At 34.2% G+C, this 21,267-nt stretch overlaps 2 protein-coding genes across 3 annotated transcripts; both read right to left on the bottom strand.

Annotated features, from left to right (window-relative positions):
- Positions 1-2,988: 2,988 nt before the first annotated feature.
- Positions 2,989-10,956, bottom strand: MYB118 (myb domain protein 118). Its single transcript, XM_021103583.2, has 3 exons — positions 10,669-10,956; positions 9,692-9,818; positions 2,989-3,559 (listed from the first exon to the last, which is right to left on the bottom strand). The coding sequence occupies exons 1-3, from the start codon at positions 10,899-10,901 to the stop codon at positions 3,134-3,136; spliced, it is 786 nt and encodes a 261-aa protein (XP_020959242.1). The 5' UTR covers positions 10,902-10,956; the 3' UTR covers positions 2,989-3,133.
- Positions 10,957-14,355: 3,399 nt separating this feature from the next.
- LOC107644526 (DEAD box RNA helicase family protein) lies at positions 14,356-20,082 on the bottom strand. Of its 2 annotated transcripts, XM_016348403.2 has the most exons (10): positions 19,854-20,036; positions 19,032-19,155; positions 18,809-18,935; positions 18,131-18,286; positions 17,837-17,905; positions 17,075-17,344; positions 16,510-16,860; positions 16,115-16,392; positions 15,527-15,976; positions 14,356-15,377 (listed from the first exon to the last, which is right to left on the bottom strand). In XM_016348403.2, exons 2-10 carry the CDS (start codon positions 19,130-19,132, stop codon positions 14,846-14,848), a joined length of 2,334 nt encoding a protein of 777 aa, XP_016203889.1. In that variant the 5' UTR covers positions 19,133-19,155; positions 19,854-20,036; the 3' UTR covers positions 14,356-14,845. The 2 variants fall into 2 exon arrangements, with proteins under 2 accessions (XP_016203889.1, XP_016203887.1); XM_016348401.2 differs by having other exon boundaries at positions 18,809-19,155; positions 19,854-20,082.
- Positions 20,083-21,267: the final 1,185 nt, after the last annotated feature.

Below are 21,267 nucleotides of genomic sequence, written 5' to 3'. Positions count from 1 at the left end.
TAAACTTGCTAAGACACAAAAAAAAAAAAGGAAAGAAAGAATGTGAAACTGGAGAATGTCCCACTTCAATCTGTGCTTACTTTAAAATAGGCGCATTCGAAGAAGAGTCTGTTTGAATTGTCTATGGTGCTTAACTCAAATAGTATGGCATATGTTCCGCAGTTACATGTAGGTGCTATAAAAAAATTTTCGTACTATTCACACCTTTCCGGAAGCTACTGGTCGAGCCCAACATCGCACTCGAACCCTCGCTTTGTGCATCGGCACCCGTCTCGGTTTTATTTCGTGAGTAACCACCATCTTCCCCAGTCATGACTTGCATATAGTAATCCCTAAATGTGGCTACAACAAAGATCCGAAACCTAATTTGGAAAAGATTCAATCCAGCCTTGACGACATCGTTTTTGAAATTGGGAGGGGTTGATTGGTCTCAATTTGGAGGAAAACAATATCCACGTAGCGAAAAAATTGACATGTCATCACTCCACCTTCTCAGATTCGGTTGCATGGTCCGCTTTATCCATCGTTCAAATGGTTAGAGACCAGATTGAGCATTTACTCTTATTTTTTTTTCGACTTATCTTTTTTGACATATCTAAAAGTAGTTAGTTGCAATGGAAACCACGATTCATCATAAAAAAATAAATAAATAAAATTACTATACTCTAAATATTATGAATTTAAATTCTCTAAAATAAAAAATTTAGTTTGTTGGGAGCAAACATACTCAATTATGTGAACAAACTTTTAAAGTAGATATGAATTTTTTTTTTTTTTAATTTAGAAGTTCGCTCCATTTTTAAAGTTCAACTATATATAATTCTCCAAGCTAAGTCCAAAATATTTAAAATGTGAGATGTAACATTAGGGGACCGATGGATAAACTTTTTAGAAATTTACAATAGGTTAATAGTCAAATTAGTCTTTAAAAATAAAATATTTTTTAAATTTGTATTTAAAATATCTTTTTAATTAAATTAGTCTTTTAAAAATTACGAAATAATTATATTTGTCATTTAGTGACTCCACTAATAATTTTTGACGTAGAATATTAACTGATAGTATACATGATATCTAACATGTCTATTAAATACTGACTAAATATGTTTATAAAAATTTATCAATTTAGTCCTTAGGTCATATTAGAAATATAATTTATGTAAAAGAAAAAAAGAGACTAAATTAATAAATTTTTATGAATATATCTAATCAACGTCTAGATAGATATGTCAGGTATTATGTATGTTGCTAATTAACGTTTTATATCATTAATTGTTGACAAAAATTGTTAATGGAATCACTGAAAAATAAATATAATTAATTCGTAATCTTTAAAATAGCAATTTGATTGAAAAAAATATTTAAAGATAAATTTAAAAGATATTTTATTTTTTAAGAACTAATTTGACTATTAATTTAATTTACAATTATATAAAAGAAAAATATTTGTTTACTCTAATAATAATAATAATTATAATAATAATTTATTGTTCCAGATTTTTCAATGATATTTTTGAGGATCGATATTTAAAAAATCATTTTTTTTTCTTTTTGTGTTGTCAAAAGTTGGGAGTTTATTAATTATTGAAGAGTGAGAAATATTTTCATGTAGTTAAAACTAAAAATTGGGGCTAATGGAAAGTAGTCTTCGCTGTTCTTCAATCCCTGGCCAATAGAATAAGAAGTAAAGTATATTTTTTATTTTATTTTAATTATATCTTAAAAGTTTTTATTTGTATTAAATATTTTTTTATCAGTTAATTTTTAAAAAAATTAAAACTAATTCAATAATAATTTTATAAGAATAACTATTAGTATAAGAAAATTAAAGATAATTGTCATGTATTATTATTGGTATAATTCTAAATTTTTTGAAAATTTAGTTGTCAAGAATATATTTAATGTAAATAAAAAAATTTTAGGATAAAATTAAAATAAAATAAATTTAGAGATATTTTAAAATATTTTAATAAATTTTAAGAACAAAAAATATATTTAAAACTAATACACAATTTCTTATCCGTGCAATAGTGTCATCACCATAATTTTTGTGGATAGAAATGACAATGAATTTTTATGGTTTCCTACTCCTCCATTTCCATTTAGTAAAATACCTTTTATTTCTGTTTTATCCGAATTTATTTCTCTATGTAAAAAAGGTAGATACTTATATATATCTATGGATATTAAATTTTAATCTTTTAAAAAAAATTAATACAGCCATAATAAAATTTAATACAATTCAGTTAAATATATTAAATCAAACACAAATTTAACATAATAATATATACAAAATTTTTTTGACATAGTTAAAATAAAATGAATTGAAGTTATTTATATAACTTATATACAAGGACATTTAAATAATTTTTTTTTATAAAAATTTTGAAGATTTGCATAAGACAGATATCACAATTTCCGCTCCATCCCTACTAATTTACGGAAACAGGTTCTGTCTCCATAAAAATTTTACAGATTTTCGTTAACTTCTGCGTTAAAGTTAATCTCTGCTGATATTCGCATATGCAAGTTTTTTTTATCATCCCTGTTTGCAGACTATATCATACTAATTGTTTGCTATTCTCTTGTAGTTTGTTTACAGACAACTTTGCCTATAAAAATTGTCATTAATTACAAAACCATAGTTAGACTGACCAATTATGTATAGTGATATAATGACCAAAGGAGAAAAAAAAACGAGTATAGTTCCCCTCTAACCAATAATCCTTAGCATGCATGGATGGGGTATTGAAAGAAAACACTAACAAATAAAAAGGATCTGAGTTTTAAGTTTGGGAAGAAATGTTAACGCTTTTTATTCACTTCCTTCTTATTATTTCTGCATAATCCAACTCCGCTAGCAACAAAAGCATCATTCAAGAGCCTCGTTTAAATTTGAAAATCGATCCATTTTCAAATGAAAACATTCTTCACAAATCACAACATTAATAACACCAAAAAATAATAAAACTAAAGTTTAACAATACCTTAACAAAACAAACTCAAATTCATAAATAGAACACTCAACCCATAAATCCAACTTTTTAAGTTTTTAAGAAATCGAATATAAAATAGCCTTATGAGCTTATCCACCAGCTCTTATTCTACAACCATTCATCGCACAAACCTAAACCTAGTTGCCATATTCACCACCAACATCACTTCCATGAATGTTGATGACGTCATCATTTGGAAACTCCAAGGGAATAGAATTGAGATCAATTTTAATCCTGGCCTTGCCCTTATTCTTGTCGGAATCACTCTTCGATTTTGACTTTGACTTTGACTTTGATGAAGTTGCTACTTCTGCTTGGGCTGCAGCCACTGCATTGATATAGGCTTTGAGCATTTTTGACCCATCAAAATTATTGTTGTTATTGGGCCTAATGAGCTTGAACTTTTTTGTGGGCCTACTCCTCTTAATTGTATTCCAACGATTTTTGACGGAGTTATCAGTCCTACCTGGCAATCTCTTTGAAATCTCGGCCCATTTATTTCCACCAGCTTCTTTGTGGGCTTTGATCAGAATCATGTCTTCTTTCCAGGTCCATGGCCCTTTCTAAATTTGTGAAGTTAATGTTAGGACCAAGTCCAAAAAAAAAATGGTAGGAGAAAAAAAACATATATATATACACACACACATATTCCACAAAGATAAATGGATCTTATAAGCAAACAAAAAAAATTATTCACCTTCACATACATCAAAAAATAAGGAAAACCTACAATAATATGAAACTTCTACAAAGATTTTATCATATTTTATTTGAAGACGTTTTCCATGTACAATATATATTTCTCTAACCATTTCTTTTATCTGTCACAAGTTGGATGGATACTTATATTCTTAATCAATAACAATACTGAAATTATTTCACTATTTTCTCTCTTCATTATTAAGTATTTTTTAGTAATGTGGCATTAAAAATACTCTTAATTTAATTTTTTTAATTATTGATATTCAAATTAAATAAAGTGATAGACCAAAAAAATGAAGTATAATAAATTATCATATGAAATAATGTTATTCCAACATCTAAATTGTAAATAAACTATTGTATTTTTGTCTTAACATATTTTAAACAAATTCTCTGCGTGTGTAAGTTAGGAATTTCGAAAAAGCGGAACTGCCTAACGTTACATATTTAAATTCATTAAAGCTCGATTCACACCCAAACAAGCATGAAACGTATGCTTGTGTATTCGTCAACGGGATTTATTGGTGCTGTACGAGATACTCCTTTATTCCACAGTTCGAGACTATTTACTTTTTATCATCCTGACGCCGAACTATTTTTCTGATATATATATAATTGATTAATCAAGTATTGTTAATTTATCTATTGTTATGTTGGCCTCTTCATTATCAACTTACTTATTTATCAAGTAAATCTTAATATCTTTTATCACACAAACATTAATAACTTTTCTTATATTTCTAAATCACAATATTAAAATATTCACACATATTAAGAAATAAATTATTTAATTAATAACATTTTTATTATTTAATATTTTACTCATATTTAAATGGTGGAACTACATTAAAATTTTAAAATAACTATCATATATTTACTTATTTGCATTTTTAGAGATATTTACACTTTTTTTCATTTTGTTTGCTACCTTGTTTACATTCTACACTAGATATAGTCGTAACTATCTCGTTTACAAACAAGAAAAGTGTAATATATTATCACATTAGTCGCGTAAACAAGATGGATATAAATAATTCTCATATACTATATAGATAGCAAACAAATATGTTAGAGAATCATTAGCATCAATTTAGATTAATTAGTATCGTTTATATTTATATAGCATATCTGTATATTAATTGTAGGATTCTATGCCTTTATTACTTTGATTCATTTAGCACCTATAAATACCCCTTGTATATTGTACTTTTCATCACACTGAATAATACACTTTTCAGATTACTCTCTCAGTCTCTTGTTTCTAACATGGTATCAGAGCTTAGGTTATATTTTTTTTAGCCACCTTTGGTCCGTTTGTTTTCTCTTCCGGCAGCCTTCTTTGTCCTTGATTTTTCGTTTCTTTTCGACGCTTTGGTTCGTCACCACCCACACTATCATCTTCGTCTCGTTGTCACAAGTTCAACGAGTCCCGGAACGTCGCCGGAAGCCTCCCCACGCGCCGCCAGAAGTCGCTGCCGTCACCAGCTTCTTCTCCTCTCCAGATTCTTCTCCGACCGTTGGATTGCGCTTTTGATCAAAGGTTCCGCAGCTCCCACGTGTTGCGTCTCTGCTTGCCCACCCAGCACCGTTGGATCTTCAGCAACGATCCACCCGTCCAGAGCGCGCCACGTGTCGTGGATTCAACGCCTCCAGCAACCCACGCCCGCTCCCGACCCGAACCGGCCCGCTTCGCAACCCGTGCACCGCACCCGCTGATTCAGTGCTAACTAGGCTTCTCCTCTCCACTCAGACGTCGCCACGTGTCACCTTTCTTGCTGACGTGGCTGCTGACGTGGAATCCGACGTGGCAGCTGACGTGTCAGACAGTGGGACCCTCCCTAAGATTTTTTGGTGAGCTCTTTCCGATTTTGCCATCCGTTTCCTCATTTTCTGCTGCAAAATTACAGTTTTCTCTCCTCTCTTTGATCTCTGAGACTACTATTATGGAAAAGTCAGATGTTTTTGCTGCCACAGACGGACAGGGTAAATTCTGTCGAAACTGTAATCGTTCTGGGCACCTCTTCTCCGACTGTCCTTCTGTTGAATGTCGCATATGCCACCAGAAAGGTCATATTAGCTACCATTGTTCACAGCTGTTCTGCCGTTACTGCAAGCTTTTTGGACATTTAATTACTGCCTGCCCTACTCGCCCACCACGTCCTGATCCACTCAACCCGTCTCCTGTCTCTCTATCTAATGTTGCATCTCTTCTTCAGCGTCTTCTCTCCGTTTCTGGTAATACCCCTGCTGCTTTTTCAACCCCTCCAGGTAATTCTAAATGGTACTTTGACTCGGGTTGCTTTAATCACATGTCTCCGTTGCGTAATATTTTCTCGTCTCTGTCTACCACTACAAATGGACCTTCTGTCAATACTGCAAATGGCTCCCTCTTGCACGCAACACACAAGGGCTCTATATCCCAGTCTACTCTTAATCTTCCTGATAGTTATTACATTCCCAAATTAAACTTTAATCTTATTTCTGTTGGTCAACTTGTTGATCTGGGTTTTGAAGTCACTTTTTCCGTTTCTGGTTGTCGTGTACAGGATCCTCGGACGGGACAAATCATCGGAACTGGACGTAAGGTCGGAAGGTTGTTTGAACTCGAGAATCTTCATATTCCTCCTGTACCAAATCTCTGTGCTGCTTCTTCTCCCTCTACCCTTCACTTATGGCATCAGCGTCTTGCCCACACCTCCTTAGGAAAATTGTGTCTCAGGGTGTTTTAGGTCAGGTTCCAAATGAATCATTTGATTGCATTTCTTGCCAAACTGCTAAACAACCTGCTTTATCTTTTCACAATAATTCATCTCTTGCTTGCTCTCCTTTTGATCTCATTCACTCTGATGTTTGGGGCCCCACTCCCACTGCCTCTATGGGTGGAGCTCGATACTTTGTCGTTTTCATTGATGATTATTCCCATTTTACTTGGGTTTACTTGATGACTAATCGCCATGAGTTACCTCAGATCTATATCAACTTCGCTACTATGATTAAAACTCAGTTTTCCAAGGTCATTAAGGTTTTCCGACGTGATAATGCTATGGAATACTGTGATTCCAAACTCTTAACCTTTCTTACAGAACAGGGTACTTTGTCTGAATTTTCTTGTCCTGGTACGTCACAACAAAATGGTAGAGCTGAACGCAAACACCGTCACATTCTTGACTCCGTCCGTGCAATGCTCCTTTCTTCCTCGTGTCCTGAGCGTACTTGGGGTGAAGCTGTTCTTACTGCTGTTCATGTTATCAATAGACTCCCTTCTTCTATTCTTGGTAATGTTACTCCCTTTGAGCGTCTTTATCATACCTCCTCAGATTATAGTTCTCTTCGAGTTTTTAGTTGTGTATGTTTTGTTCTTCTTCAGCCTCATAAATATAGTAAACTTGAGCCTCGGGCTCGTATGTGTTGTTTTCTTGGTTATGGCACTGAACACAAGGGTTATCGTTGTTGGGATCCTCTCTCTAAACGTATTTGTATATCTCGTCATGTTGTCTTCTGGGAGCACCACATGTTTTCTCGATTCTCATCCTTTGAGTCCATTCCTACTACTCAGTCACCTTTGTTTACTAACCCCAATATTGATCTTTTTCCTAGTGATGATTCTATAGATTCTATCTCGAGTGACCCTCCACAGCCTCCTGTTCTTCCGCCTTCTCCATCTTCCGATGATTCCAGACCGGACGATGATCCTGCTCCTACCGTCATGCCTCCTCCTCCCACTCGTTCTTCTAGGGTAAGGAATCCACCTCCTCATCTTCTTGATTACCATTGTTTTTCTACTATTCTTCATCAACATGAACCTAAGACATTCAGAGAGGCCTCCTCAAACCCAAATTGGCAACAAGCAATGCAAGAAGAAATACAGGCACTTGAAAAAGCACACACTTTGGATCTGGTTGATCCTCCTTCTGATCAAGAAGTTGTGGGCAGTAGATGGGTATACAAGATCAAGACTCGCTCTGATGGTTCTATTGACCGTTATAAGGCCCGCTTGGTTGCTCAAGGTTGTACGCAAGAGTATGGTATTGATTATGAAGAGACTTTTGCTCCTGTCGCTCGTCTCACGTCTGTTAGAGCTCTTCTTGCCATTGCCGCGGTTAAAAAATGGTCTCTTAGTCAGATGGATGTGAAGAATGCATTTCTTAATGGGGATTTGAAGAAGAAAGTCTATATGAAACCACCTCCGGGATATCCTTGTCCTTCTAGTAAGGTTTGTCTCCTTCGCAAGGCACTCTATGGACTTAAGCAAGCTCCTCGTGAATGGTTTGACAAGTTCAGCACTACCATATGCAGTCTTGGTTTTACCTCTAGCCGTCATGAGAATGCCCTCTTCATTCGTAAAAGCGACCGTGGAGTTGTTCTTCTACTTTTGTATGTTGATGATATGATCATTACTGGAAATGATGTTGATGGTATCTCTAATCTCAAAGCCTCACTTCACCGTACCTTTGAGATGAAAGATCTTGGTTCCCTCAGCTATTTCCTTGGTCTCGAGGTCATCTCCACCGATGATGGCATCTATCTCTCTCAGGCTAAGTATGCTTCAGATCTTCTTGCTCGCGCTGGGATTACAGATAGTCGCACTGAGTCTACTCCTCTTGAGCCTAATGTTCGATTTACCCCTATGGATGGCACTGTTTTGGATAATCCGACTCTCTATCGACAGTTAGTTGAGGCCTCGTCTACTTGACTGTCACCCGCCCGACATCGCCTATCCGGTTCATGTACTTAGCCAGTTCTTGTCAGCTCCTCGTACTACTCACTATGCGGCAGTTCTTCGCATTCTTCGCTACATCAAAGGCACTCTATTTCATGGCCTTTATTTTTCTGCCCATTTCTCTTTGTCTCTTCAGGCTTACTCCAATGCTGATTGGGCTGGTGATCCCACTGATCGTCGTTCTACTACGGGTTACTGTTTGTTTCTTGGCGACGCTCTCATTTCTTGGCGTGCTAAGAAGTAAACATTCACTGCTCGCTCAAGCACAGAAGCTGAATACCGTGCCCTCGCTGACACCACTGCTAAGGTTATCTCTGTTCGTTGGCTTCTAGAAGATCTGGGTGCTCTTCAGTCGTCTCCTACTGATGTTTTTTGTGATAACCGCAGTGCTATTCAGATTGCACATAATGATGTGTTTCATGAACGCACCAAACACATTGAAATTGATTGTCACTTTGTTCGGCAACGTATCCTTATTGATGCTGTTCGTCTCATTGCTGTTGGAACACTGGATCAGACTGCTGATATCTTCACGAAAGCTCATCACCCGACTCGTTTCTGGACTTTGTTATCCAAACTCAAGCTGGTATCCTTAGCTCCCACTTGAGTTTGAGGGGGGATGTTAGAGAATCATTAGCATCAATTTAGATCAATTAGTATCGTTTATATTTATATAGCATATCTGTATATTAATTGTAGGATTCTATGCCTTTATTACTTTGATTCATTTAACACCTATAAATATCCCTTGTATATTGTACTTTTCATCACACTGAATAATACACTTTTCAGATTACTCTCTCAGTCTCTTGTTTCTAACAAAATCAAAATACAAAAGTGTGAATATCTTAAAAAATACATAAATAAGTAAATATGATATTTATCTTATTTAATTTTTTAAAAAAAGTCCAACAACATTAAATTTATTTAAAATATTTTTAGACAAAAATAAAACATTTCAAATATTAAGGTTGTTGACTCAAAACTAAAATAACCCTTTACCTAAAAAAATTATGGTAAGAATACCACACCATTTTTTTGTAATTATACTACCATTATCCAAATTTAGAAAGTGAAGGAGATAACAAAATATAGAAGCTCAAGTAATGTAAAAGTTTACATTCAAACGAAATAAATGATATTTAGGAGTCATCAAATTTATTATGTACCACCATAAAAAATTACGAAGTATAGCTTCGAAAAAAAAAAGTGGATCCATGTTTATCAAAAATAAAAGATGAAGAAAATGAAGCAGTGAAAAAGGAATAAAAACCTTAAGATTTGGCTGGAGATGGTTGTGCCATCTTTCTCTACACTGCTTCCCATTCCTGCCACCAAGTAACTTTGCAATTTGTGACCATTTCTTCAGCTTATTCTCATTCACTAATGCTTCCAAAGTCCTATAAACAATAAACTAAAATTAAATATTCCTCAACTGAAACTAATTAATAAGACCCCTTTTTTTAAGAGTGGTAAAAAAATAATCATAAAAGAATTTAAACAATTTAATTAAATATATTAAATTATCTAATATCTTTTTATTATATAATCTTAATATGAAGACATACATCTGTATGTAAATGATCATCATTATAACAATAAATAAAGATTATTTATACTCTAAAGTAACCAAATATTTAACGTCATACAGAAAAACGAAAAAAAAAGAAACATTTTCAACAATGAATTAATTAAAATTGCAAAAGAATTTAATGACACAAGAAAATCAAAAATTAAATAAGAAAGAGAGTGAGAACACAAAAAACACAAAAATTTTACATAAAAACTTTAAAATGTTTGACTAAATTATTATCTAACAATTTTCAATTATCAACTTTATATATAAAAACAATTGCATGTAATTGATGAGTGATTACCATTTTAGTAATGTCATACAGACAAAAAAATAAAGAAACATTTTCAATAAAAATTCTGCTAGAAAACCAACTTAGGATATAGCTAATTATAGCTAATTAATTAAAAAATATGCTAGTTATACATAAAAAAAAATCCACTACTCTTATTTTCTGGAATTTGAAAATTAAAAACAAAAAAGAGTTAACTGAATTGGCTTTTGTTATAGTTGATTCTCTAGAGTTTTTTTCTCATAATAATGATTTGCAAGAAGTAAACAAGGAATCAATTATAATCAGAAAAGAATTTAATGACAGAAGAAAACCAAAAATGAAGGAAGAAAGAGAGCGAGAACATGCAAAAACACGAAAAACCTGTGTAAAAGTTGTTACATACATGTCCTGATCCGGTGTCCATTGACCATGAATGTGGTTGCCAGTGGGAGGCGCATTAGCATTAGCCCTTTGGCTACGAATGTGGTTGCGGCGGCGGGGACGAGCATTGGCATTGGCCCTTGGATCCTTCTCTGTAACCAGCAGCGGAGCTGCATGATGAATAGTTGTTGTTGCAGTCACAGTTTTGTTAGAAAAGTCCCATATCAGCACTCTATCTCCGTTTGGCACATTCATGCTGCTGTTGTAGTTGCCTTTTTGCAAAGGAATTTTTTTTTTTTTTTTAGCTCAGATTCATGAGAAGCATGGTTTAGACTCCATGCAGAGAAAGCCACTTATAATATATTGTGTGTCAAACAGAATTGATTGTTGACGCGCAGTCCACTTTAATTGCACAAAGTAAGTCTAATAATTACATGGTAGAAATTCAGCTACATTTAATTTCATATGAAGTTGATAGTTGAAAATAATTAGATGATAATTTAAGTAAATTCGATACATTATTTAACAATTCTCAACTATTAACTTCACATAAAATTAAATGCGTCTGAATTTTTACTTAATTATAATATACTAAAAATCACCTTTCAAATGACTATAACTCAAATGGCATAATCTCCTTGTACTCTTCTAAAGGTCGCGAGATCGAATCTCAATCTTATCTTTGATAAAAAAAAAATCACTTATATGTAATATAAGTTAAAATATAAATTATATATTAAAAATAAATTCAATAATAATACTGATTTAATAACTTATTTTTTATTTGCACGTTATCATTTAATTAGAATATATGTATACATGTAGAAATAAATTTTGAAAATAATTAAATAATAGCTACTCACAAAAATATTATTTTATATAAAAATAATAATTAAAATATAAACACATTATATTAAATAGTTTAGTCAAACATATATTAAATTATATAATAATTTTTAAATATCACATTTATGTAAAAACATATTTATGTAAATAGTCACCTAATTAAATGAGCATTTATACAATATACAATAGTATTAGACGTTAAAATAGAATTCTCTTCATACTTTCTACAAACATTTCTCTTATTGGTAAGAGAAATAGTTTAAAGTTTCTTAAAAGTTAGAATATAGTATTATTTTTGTCTCCAATATTTAGGATAAGTTCTAAAATTGTTCTTAATATTTAAATTATTATATTTAAGTCCCTATCATTTTAAAATTGTCTCAATGTTGTCCTATTGTTATAGATCTGTTAACAAAATTAACGGCGGGATAAAATTGAGACGATTTTGAAACGTTAAGCACTTAAATAGGATGAAAACGTTGGAAACAAAAATGATACATTACTCTTGAAAGAATGACCAAATCAAATCAAATAAAAGTAAATTTTAACGAAATGAATTGCATTACAAATTCAAAATTTTTACTCGTCATAGAATACTTCTAGAATGATTATTAGTGGATAAACTTCGAGAAAATGAAAAAGAAATGAGTATGGTACATTGATACATATATAATAAAGTATAAATTATACCATTTTGTCTTTAATGTATCAAATTTTTTTAATGTTTAATTTAAATAAATTTTATTTTTAACTTAGAAATAAATTTAGTTTTATCCTTCAATATTATCAATTTTTTACAGTATGTAGTTATCCAATTATTTTTTTAATCACATCTAAATAAATTATACTTAATCACGTTACTTTGATTCTAAATAAATTTATTCTCTATTAATTTTACTCTTAAAAATTTTTACTCATCATGAAATATTTGTAGAATGACTAATACATAAACTTTCAGAAAAAAAGACCATAATACATATATAATAAAGTATAAATTATACCGTTTGTCTCTAATGTATCAATATTTTTTAATGCTTAATTTAGTTAAATTTTATTTTTAATTTTATCCTTCAATAATATCAATTTTTTTACGATAGATAAGTATTCACTTATTTTTTAACGACATCTAAGTAAATTACTCTTAATCATATTACTTTTATTCTAAGTAAATTTATTTTTTATTAAGAATAAATTTAAAAAATAAATTAAATAATTATCTGTCATAAAAAAATTAAAATTATTGAAAAAAAATAAAATTTATTAAAATATAAAAAATAAATATTAATTAAATTAAACATTAAAAAATTTGGAATATATTAGTGATAAAAAGATATAATCCATACTTTATCGTATATGTATATGTTGTTGTTTTTATTTTTCGAAAGTTTACATAATAGTCATTCTACAAGTATGAGTAAAAATATTAAATTCGTAATGCAATTCATTTTGTTAAAATTTATTATCAGTTTACTTGATCTGTTAATTCTTCTAAAAGTAATATATCGTTTTTATCTCCAACATTTTTCTTCTATTTAAGTCCATAACATTTTTAAATTGTCTTAATTTTTTCCACCATCAATTATGTTAACAGATCACTAACGGCAGTGTAAGAATGGTGTATTACTACTTTCGTATGTTTCTTATACCTGGAGTTTATATGTTTAAATTTTAGAGGGGATGTATTTTGGAAATGTACAATTAAAAATAAATGAAAGTAAACTCTTAAACAAAAAAAAATTTTGGATGTTTCTTTTTCTTGGATTTTAGATGTTAAAATTTTTTAGAGGTTTCAGGTATTTTTTTAGAAATGTATAATTAAAAGTAAATGAAAATAACAAACACTTGAGTAATAAAGTGCTCTTTCCACCAAAACTTCTTTTTTCTTGTGTTCTTAGCTTTCTTTTTTCGTTCTATTTAAGTCTCTAACGTTTTAAAATCGTCTTAATTTTGTCTCACTATCAATTCTGTTAACTTTTCACTAACGACAGGACAACATTAAAACGATTTTAAAATGTTAAGAACTTAAATAGAACAATTTAAATATTAAAGAACAACTTTAAAATTTACTCCAAACGTTGAAGACAAAAACAATACGTTCCTCTAAAAGTTAAAACCTAACCAAATAAAAAATTGATTTAAAAGTGTTCATACCCTATCCCAAATCATAAGCCAGACCCAAATTTAACTAAAAGGCACAATCATGAAGGTTGGCTTTCACCACCTATTCGATCTCCACAAAGAGGTTGGGACCGACTGAAACAGGCAACTCATACTTATCTAAGTGAGTAACTGTCTCCCTGAATCTCTCTCATACTTTTAAAAGAGAGATCTCAACAACGTCTCAGTTATCCACCAGACCACCACCAATAGTGGAACTACTCCAATGGTGGATATTAGTTCATCACCTATAAATATACTAACACACTCAGGTAAAGATAAGTTTCAATATACTAAAACTTGCTTAATTCCTTGCTGATTTAGGCATTGGAATGTCTTTGCAGATGCCACTCCCTATTCCTCAAAACACACGAAGAACAAGTTGGAGACCACTCTATTAAACGTTTGGGCCTCATAAACAAGCCCAATCTACATCCAATTTCAGGTAACCCGGAACAAAAAGTTTATTGATTCAATCAAGTTACAATCGAATTATAATAGAAAATACATTTATGAAAACCAAATTAGGAAATAATATGACTAAAATGTTCATTTTCAAATTTCAGGAACTGAAATTATTGATGCACATAACTTAAGAGGCACTAAATCGAACCTAGGCTTATGAAAGAAAGCAAAAAGACTAATTTTAATTATCAAAGAGTAAGGCTGTTACCCGGTTCAACAATATATGGAAAGATGATGTAAATTGAAAACAGAAACATGAGGAGGATGCAGTTTTTTTTTTCCTCCATCCAAATAGTGGATTTAATTAATTAATCATGAGTACCTGTTCAGTGTTCTCTAAAACCGACTCACAGATTACACACACAAAAATAGCAAGTCTTGTAAATAAAATCTAAAGCTCGCATTAGCAGACGGCAAATTACAACTCAAAAGCACAAGTGTCAGTGTGTCACCGTCACATTTGTTCGCTGCTTGCTTTCACCAAAATATATGCTGCTAACTACTTTCAACTAAACAAAACACCATAATAATATTCGTCACTAAGTTCATCTATGCCATTTCCAGGCTTAAAGGCTTTTTTTCCCATTCAGCCCCTCAAAAATATACACTTGCCATGTACTTCACTACCAAATCCTAGGTTGCCCTTTGTTCAAGTAACATTGTCTTTTCCATATGCAAAAGTACACCAAAATAACCTTTAAGTAAGATTGTTAACCACAGCTGAAAAGCCTCTAGTCTGCATTTTGATATACACCATCATCTTGACCTATCATGCCTTCTTCATCAGGTATCATGCCTTCCTCCTCTTCTCCATTATAGGAAGATCCACCATACTTCCCGTCACCATGAGACCCTCCCCACTCCTTTTGAGTACCATTGTTCGATCTACCACCACCAGGAGAGGATGGTGAACTTCGATTAGGACTGCGTCTTAATACTTTTTCCTCTGCATGCTGCTGTCGATATGGGGAGGATGATCGACCTTGTCCCATAACAGAGCGATGAAAACTGTAAGGGGGGGAACGTTCGCGACCAGTGGGAGCCCGGTCCTTGCTGTAGGGGACAGGACTGCGGCTTCGGTCCCGATTAAAACCCTTGCGATCACTATCACCTCCACCACGTTCCATCATTGCTTTGTGAAAGCTGACATTGGAATTTGGTGGGACCCTGACAGGGCTACGGCTACGGCTACGACTGCGATCACGGTTTTTGAAGCGATCACTCCAACTAGATCCTCTGTCAGGACTCCGAGCACGATCATTCCTACACCACAGAGAAAACATATTTGTAACCATTACTTATAAATATCTAGAATGACATCAAGAATCCTTTTACAGAACTGAAATCCTCTTACACAAACTCTTTAATGGATCAAGAATTTTTGCAACAAAATAATAATAAGCTAAACTGACCTCTGTGAATCATAGTCTGACCCACGACCTCCACCTCTGCCAGAAGCAGACCACCCACCCTTTCCTCCATAACTAGAGTCGCCAACTCTGCTACCATATCCAGCATCACTACCCCTTCCACTGTATCCAGAATCACTACCCCTTCCACCGTATCCAGAATCATTATTCCTTCCACCAAATCCAGAGTCACCGCGTCCCCCGCGGCCAGAACCAGAAGAACCCCATCGTCTGGATCTATTCATCCCACCACCCCGTCCTGACATATCCCGAAGTTCAGGAGGAACTCGCTGGTTTGCACCTTCCAAGACTTTGATGAGGTCTGTAGCATGTTTAGCATCCTGCTCCCCAAAGAAAGTGAATGCCAAACCAGTGGCCCCAGCTCTCCCGGTCCTCCCAATCCTATGAACATAATCTTCCACTCCTGTAGGGAAGTCATAGTTGACAACCACCCTAAAAAACATTTATTAGTCACTTTCAGATGTGATGATCACTTTCCAAGTCTTAAGCTCATATTATGTAAACAGATTCCCAACAGAAAATATGTGCTATAATAAAAAAAGAAAACTAGTCATCGAAATAGGGAAAAACCTGATGTCTTTAATGTCCAATCCTCGAGCTGCAACATCCGTAGCAACAAGGACAGGAGACCTCCCAGTCCGAAATTGATTCAAGACATGGTCCCTCTCAGACTGGGATTTATCCCCGTGAATAGCAGCAGCTCCAAACTGGCGTGCAAGATTACGAGCAAGTTGATCACACATTTTCTTGGTAGAACAAAAAATAATTATTTTAGATCCTTGATCCTGTGACCGCAAAATATTTTCCAGTCGTCTCTGTTTCTCCATGTAGGTCAATACTTCAACATGCTATAATAACACAAAACGATGTATTAATCACAGTTGTTACCAATCCCCTAGCATCACTACACAGACTAAACAAAACATAGCATTTTGATGGAAAGTGACTTGCAGTAGGTGTCAAACCTGAGTAATAGATTTGTTAGCAACAAGCTCATCTACATTCCCGATGTTCACCTGAACGGGATTGACCAGCAGGTCAGCTGCAATTTTCCTAACCTCCTTAGGCCATGTTGCAGTATACATAAGAGTTTGCCTACGAGCAGGCACCTCATTTACAATCTTTCTAATTTGAGGTTCAAAGCCCATGTCCAGCATCCTGTCTGCCTCGTCCAGCACTAGATAAGAAATCTGGTTAAGAGTAATTCTCCTCATCTCAAGAATATCATTCAAACGGCCAGGAGTGGCTACCACAATATCTGCTCCACGATCAATATCCCTCAATTGAGGACCCTTTGGTGCTCCTCCATACAAACACTAGAGAAGGAAAAAAGGGAGAAAAAACAGAAATACATACACAGTATTAGAACCCTTTTGAGCAATACTTGTTTCACATTTTCATTTGTGAGTACAAAAGTAATTTTCCATCAAGCCGAGCAAGACATCGAATTAAAGAGATAAAAAATAAAAAGTAAGGATGATCATTAACTAATTACTAACAAGTTCCTAACAAACAAGAATAGTTACTTACTGCACAAGTAATTTTCGACGATTTCCCAAACTTCACAGCTTCATCTTGTATCTGTGTTGCCAGTTCCCTTGTTGGTGATAGTACCAATGCTGTGGGGCCCATTCTTGGATCATTACCAGTGCGCTTGAGATGAATAAATGCTGGAATTAAATACCCCAGAGTCTTCCCTGAACCTGTTTTAGCAATTGCAACTATATCTCTACTTTGAAGAGCAATAGGCCACGACTGTGCCTGAATTGGAGTTGGGGCAGAGAACCCAGCATTTTGTACCTATAAAAGGAAAATCCAGGAGATTGGTTTTCTTTGGGACTTATAGAGGAGTGGTTAATGCCGGAAGAAGCATCATCCTCCATGTGCAAGCCACCAATGCTTGCTGATGCAAGCTAGCGCAGGAGGAGGCCTCTTCTTCCGTACAGACCAAGTGGCAGACTGAATCATGACCAACGGCAGTCCCAGCCACGAACTGGATGATTCGGAAAGCCCTTGCAAAAACTTGGTCCACCGTAAAGGGCGCTCCAAATAAAATGCTAGCCCACAAAAAGAGGGCACCACAGCGTACGACATTAGCTCCTCCCCAGGAGCAAATATCGCACCTACGACAACAAAGTAAAGATAGCAAAAAATTATCATGAGCCTGAAACTTAGAAATTGGAGCTTCAGGAATTTTGCAAAGGAAACACTTGGTCAGATACCTAAGGGATCTTGTTTATCCTCCTAGTGGCAATTATTCGGGAAAGACAAGAAAAGAATGGATGGTCTTACCTCTCTAAGAATCTCAGAGGGAAGGCCACTTGAACTGAATGACGTAAGTGGTGGAGGAACATCATCACCCTAGGAATATAAAAAATGAAAAGCATAGAAAGTCATGTAATTGGCACAAGCCTAAAAGCAAGGGTAGCATTCGATTATCCAGACTGTTTCTCAAACACTGGCAAATGGAAAAAATTATTTCACCAGTGTATATATTCTAGTTGCGACAACGCCAAATGCAAATATACAGAATATGAACATATAATGACATTGTAATATGATATTATTTGCCTATGATATACATACAGTAACTGTAATTTCATGCCGACGCCGATAAGCCTCTGGAGATAACCCAACTCCAGTATCTGGTGCTCCTTGACCTTTGATAGAGGAACTAACATTTCCAGCAGAATGCATCCCATTTGGAGCATTATGAGAACTAAAATTTCCACCTTTCGAATCCTAATACAAAACAAAAGATCAAGTAAATTAAGTCCCCAAACAAACTAGAAGGACAAAAACATTCAATTGTTCTTCCAATGCTACCTTCCTTCTCTATAGCAAAATGATAACTTCATTTTCCTACATAAATGTAATTCCCAAACATCTCTTGCATCTATTTCATGTGAAGGAGAGAATCAGTTGTTCAATACAAACTGAGAGACCTACTACTCATCATTCATGAGGACACCAGGATAAGTCATTTTTAAACCAAAACTAGCATGTATTCTTTAGTGGCATGGGTCATCTGAGGTATCAAATTGCCAAAAGACACGGCCGGTGCACAAGAATCTCGCATCATCCAGAACAGCAGAAGTTCAAGGAAATGCCACATCCCCCCCCCCCCCCAAACCCAAACGCAAGCTTCAGATTCCACAGCTTGAACCCATGACTTTTGAAGTTACACAGACAACTTAACAGCTGTTTCAAGGCTCCCCTTTATCTAAGTTTTAAAATAGAAGAAAATAAAAGTAGGGTATAAACCTGGTAGTTGCGCAATCCACCTTCATTGTTTGACCCACCTCCACTGTTCCTATCATACCTATCACCCAACTCAGGACTGCGACCACGCTGCTGCCCTTGAGATGACTGTTGAACCTGGACAGAGGAACTAGACACCGAAGAAGAATACTTAGGTGAGGCAGATGAGCTCGAAGGCCGCTCATATTGGGTAACATTAGTTTCAGGATTCCAAAAATAAAGATACCCAGTCTTTCCATCCACAAGACCGCGCCATGGTTTTGGTAAAGTAGGGTCTGGTGGTGCATACCGCGGACCAACTGAAGAGGCAGTTGCTGTGGCAGCCATTGCAAGGGAACGGCAATGTAAATCTAACATGACAACCAACCAAATTAGTTACAATCAAATCCCATCCAGCAATAATTAAAACTTGCACGTCGTAAATAAGTATAATTTAACCCATGGGACGTGTTCGACTACAATGATAACGGCACAGAAATAAAATTTCAGTCACCAGCCAAATCAACACATTTTAATACAAAGAATTACTCCAAATCCATTATCACCAAAACCAAGCAAGCATAATTCGTCCACAAACATAGAAATGACCAACCCAATTGCCAGAGACCAACCAAAGGAAAAACAGCACCCAACCTAAGCTGAAGAATAGAAGCTCAAAAGATTCCCCAGCATATTGACAAACCCTAACCCGCAACATTTCTTTTACAGAAACCCATTTTCACATCCAAAAAGAAAAACTCCCAAAAAAAAGGGCTCAGAAGCTGAAAAAATTATCAACATTCAATCCATCTAATATTAAGCTGAATAATACCCTAAAATAGACACATGCAGCAGCGGAAACTCAGAAACCATACTTCCGGAAAAAAAAACAATAATAAGCCCTAGATTCAGTGAACGACGCACCAAAAACCTAACCACGCAACAAGCAAACTCTATTGATTTTCACAGAATCCAGATCTGACGAATCGCGACACGGTGCTCGGAATGCGTGAAAAATCAAAACGAAAATTGACAAATAAAAAAAATCGGAAGCGAATCTTAAGCGTACCTGTGTATAGATAGATGTAAACGAGAACTAGCCTCAGATTCTGCGTGCAACTTCTATGTAGTATGTACGAATATGTAATCGGATTCGGGTCCGGATTGCGGGTTTCCCGGGTCGACGAGGCCTAGCGGCACGCACCGGAGAAGGGGAAGTTGAAGTAGCTGAACGGGAAATAACAGAGAAGGAACAGCAAATGGAAGAGAGACCCTTTTTATAACAATCACGTAAGCATATTAATTATTAATTATGAAAAAATAAAAAAACATATAAAGGTTAATTAAAATGTAGATTATTTTAATAAATGGAAGTAATCATCCTTAAATTTGTAATTGTAATTTTAGTGGTAAGAAAAATCATTATGAATGTATTTCTATCTTTGATTATTATGAAATAAAAATATTTAATAACAAAAAAATAGTTTAAATAAAATAAGTTTTCTTTTTTTTTTTTTCCGTGTAGTGGTGGTGTTGGTGTGTGTGCAGTGTGACGAAAAGTTAGTGGTGGTGGATGGATATAGCAGTTATAGTTTCTTTTCCTTTTTTTTCTATTTTTTTTGTTCGTAATTCAATAACGTGTCAAGAAAATTTAAAATATAAAAATTCCCAGAAAAGAAAAATATCAAAGCAACCAACAATGAACTTGGTCAAGTTGGCTATGCGTTCCATAGGGTTTGGTTTGGGCCATCTCACTGCTAATTATGACTTGGTATGTTGGCTTTTCTTTTATTGAAAAATTAGAAGCAGAATTAATAAACTAAGTTCACATTAACTAAAAGAAAGAAATAAATTACATCTTCTGAATTTTATTAAGTTCAATAAATTACATCAATCTCTATATCTTGTTTTTGTAATCTTTTAGTACATTTTGAAATGGAAAAATAGGAAAGAAATAAGTAAACTTGAAAGGGATAAAGTTATGGGTATATCATCAATAGAAAAATATCCATTCTCTTTAGGGTACTCATTTGTTTTACGATGAAATTAGGGGTGTGCATAGTCCGGTCCGGTTCGAAGATCCGGTCTGGTCTCGAACACTTTAGAGGCTATTTTGGTGTGATTTTATCGGGTCTATAGTCGGGTAAGGGTCTCAAAAATAGACTCGGTCATTATTTCGGGTCGGGTCCGGGCCATGGCTTGGGTCTCCCGAACTCGGCCCGGTGGCCCGGTCATCATACACAATTAATATTTTGTATTATCAGTGATAGATGATGGCTATTCTTATGTAGAATTTAAATATTATAAACCTTAATATTTTGTATTATTAGTTATTATAAGGCTATAAGTTAATGTTTTATGTTTAAAATGCATAAGATTTTATACTAATGCATAATATTGTGTTATTTGTATTAATTTTAATATTTTGTGTTATTAGACAATATTAGTATTGATTATAGCAGAAATTATTTTCTTAATGGATA

Source organism: Arachis ipaensis, chromosome B5 (genome assembly GCF_059453495.1).
Source record: "Arachis ipaensis isolate K30076 ecotype BB chromosome B5, ASM5945349v1, whole genome shotgun sequence".
Classification (NCBI taxonomy): Eukaryota; Viridiplantae; Streptophyta; class Magnoliopsida; order Fabales; family Fabaceae; genus Arachis; species Arachis ipaensis.
Note: the sequence above shows the minus strand (reverse complement) of the source record. Positions and strands in the feature narration are given on the sequence as shown.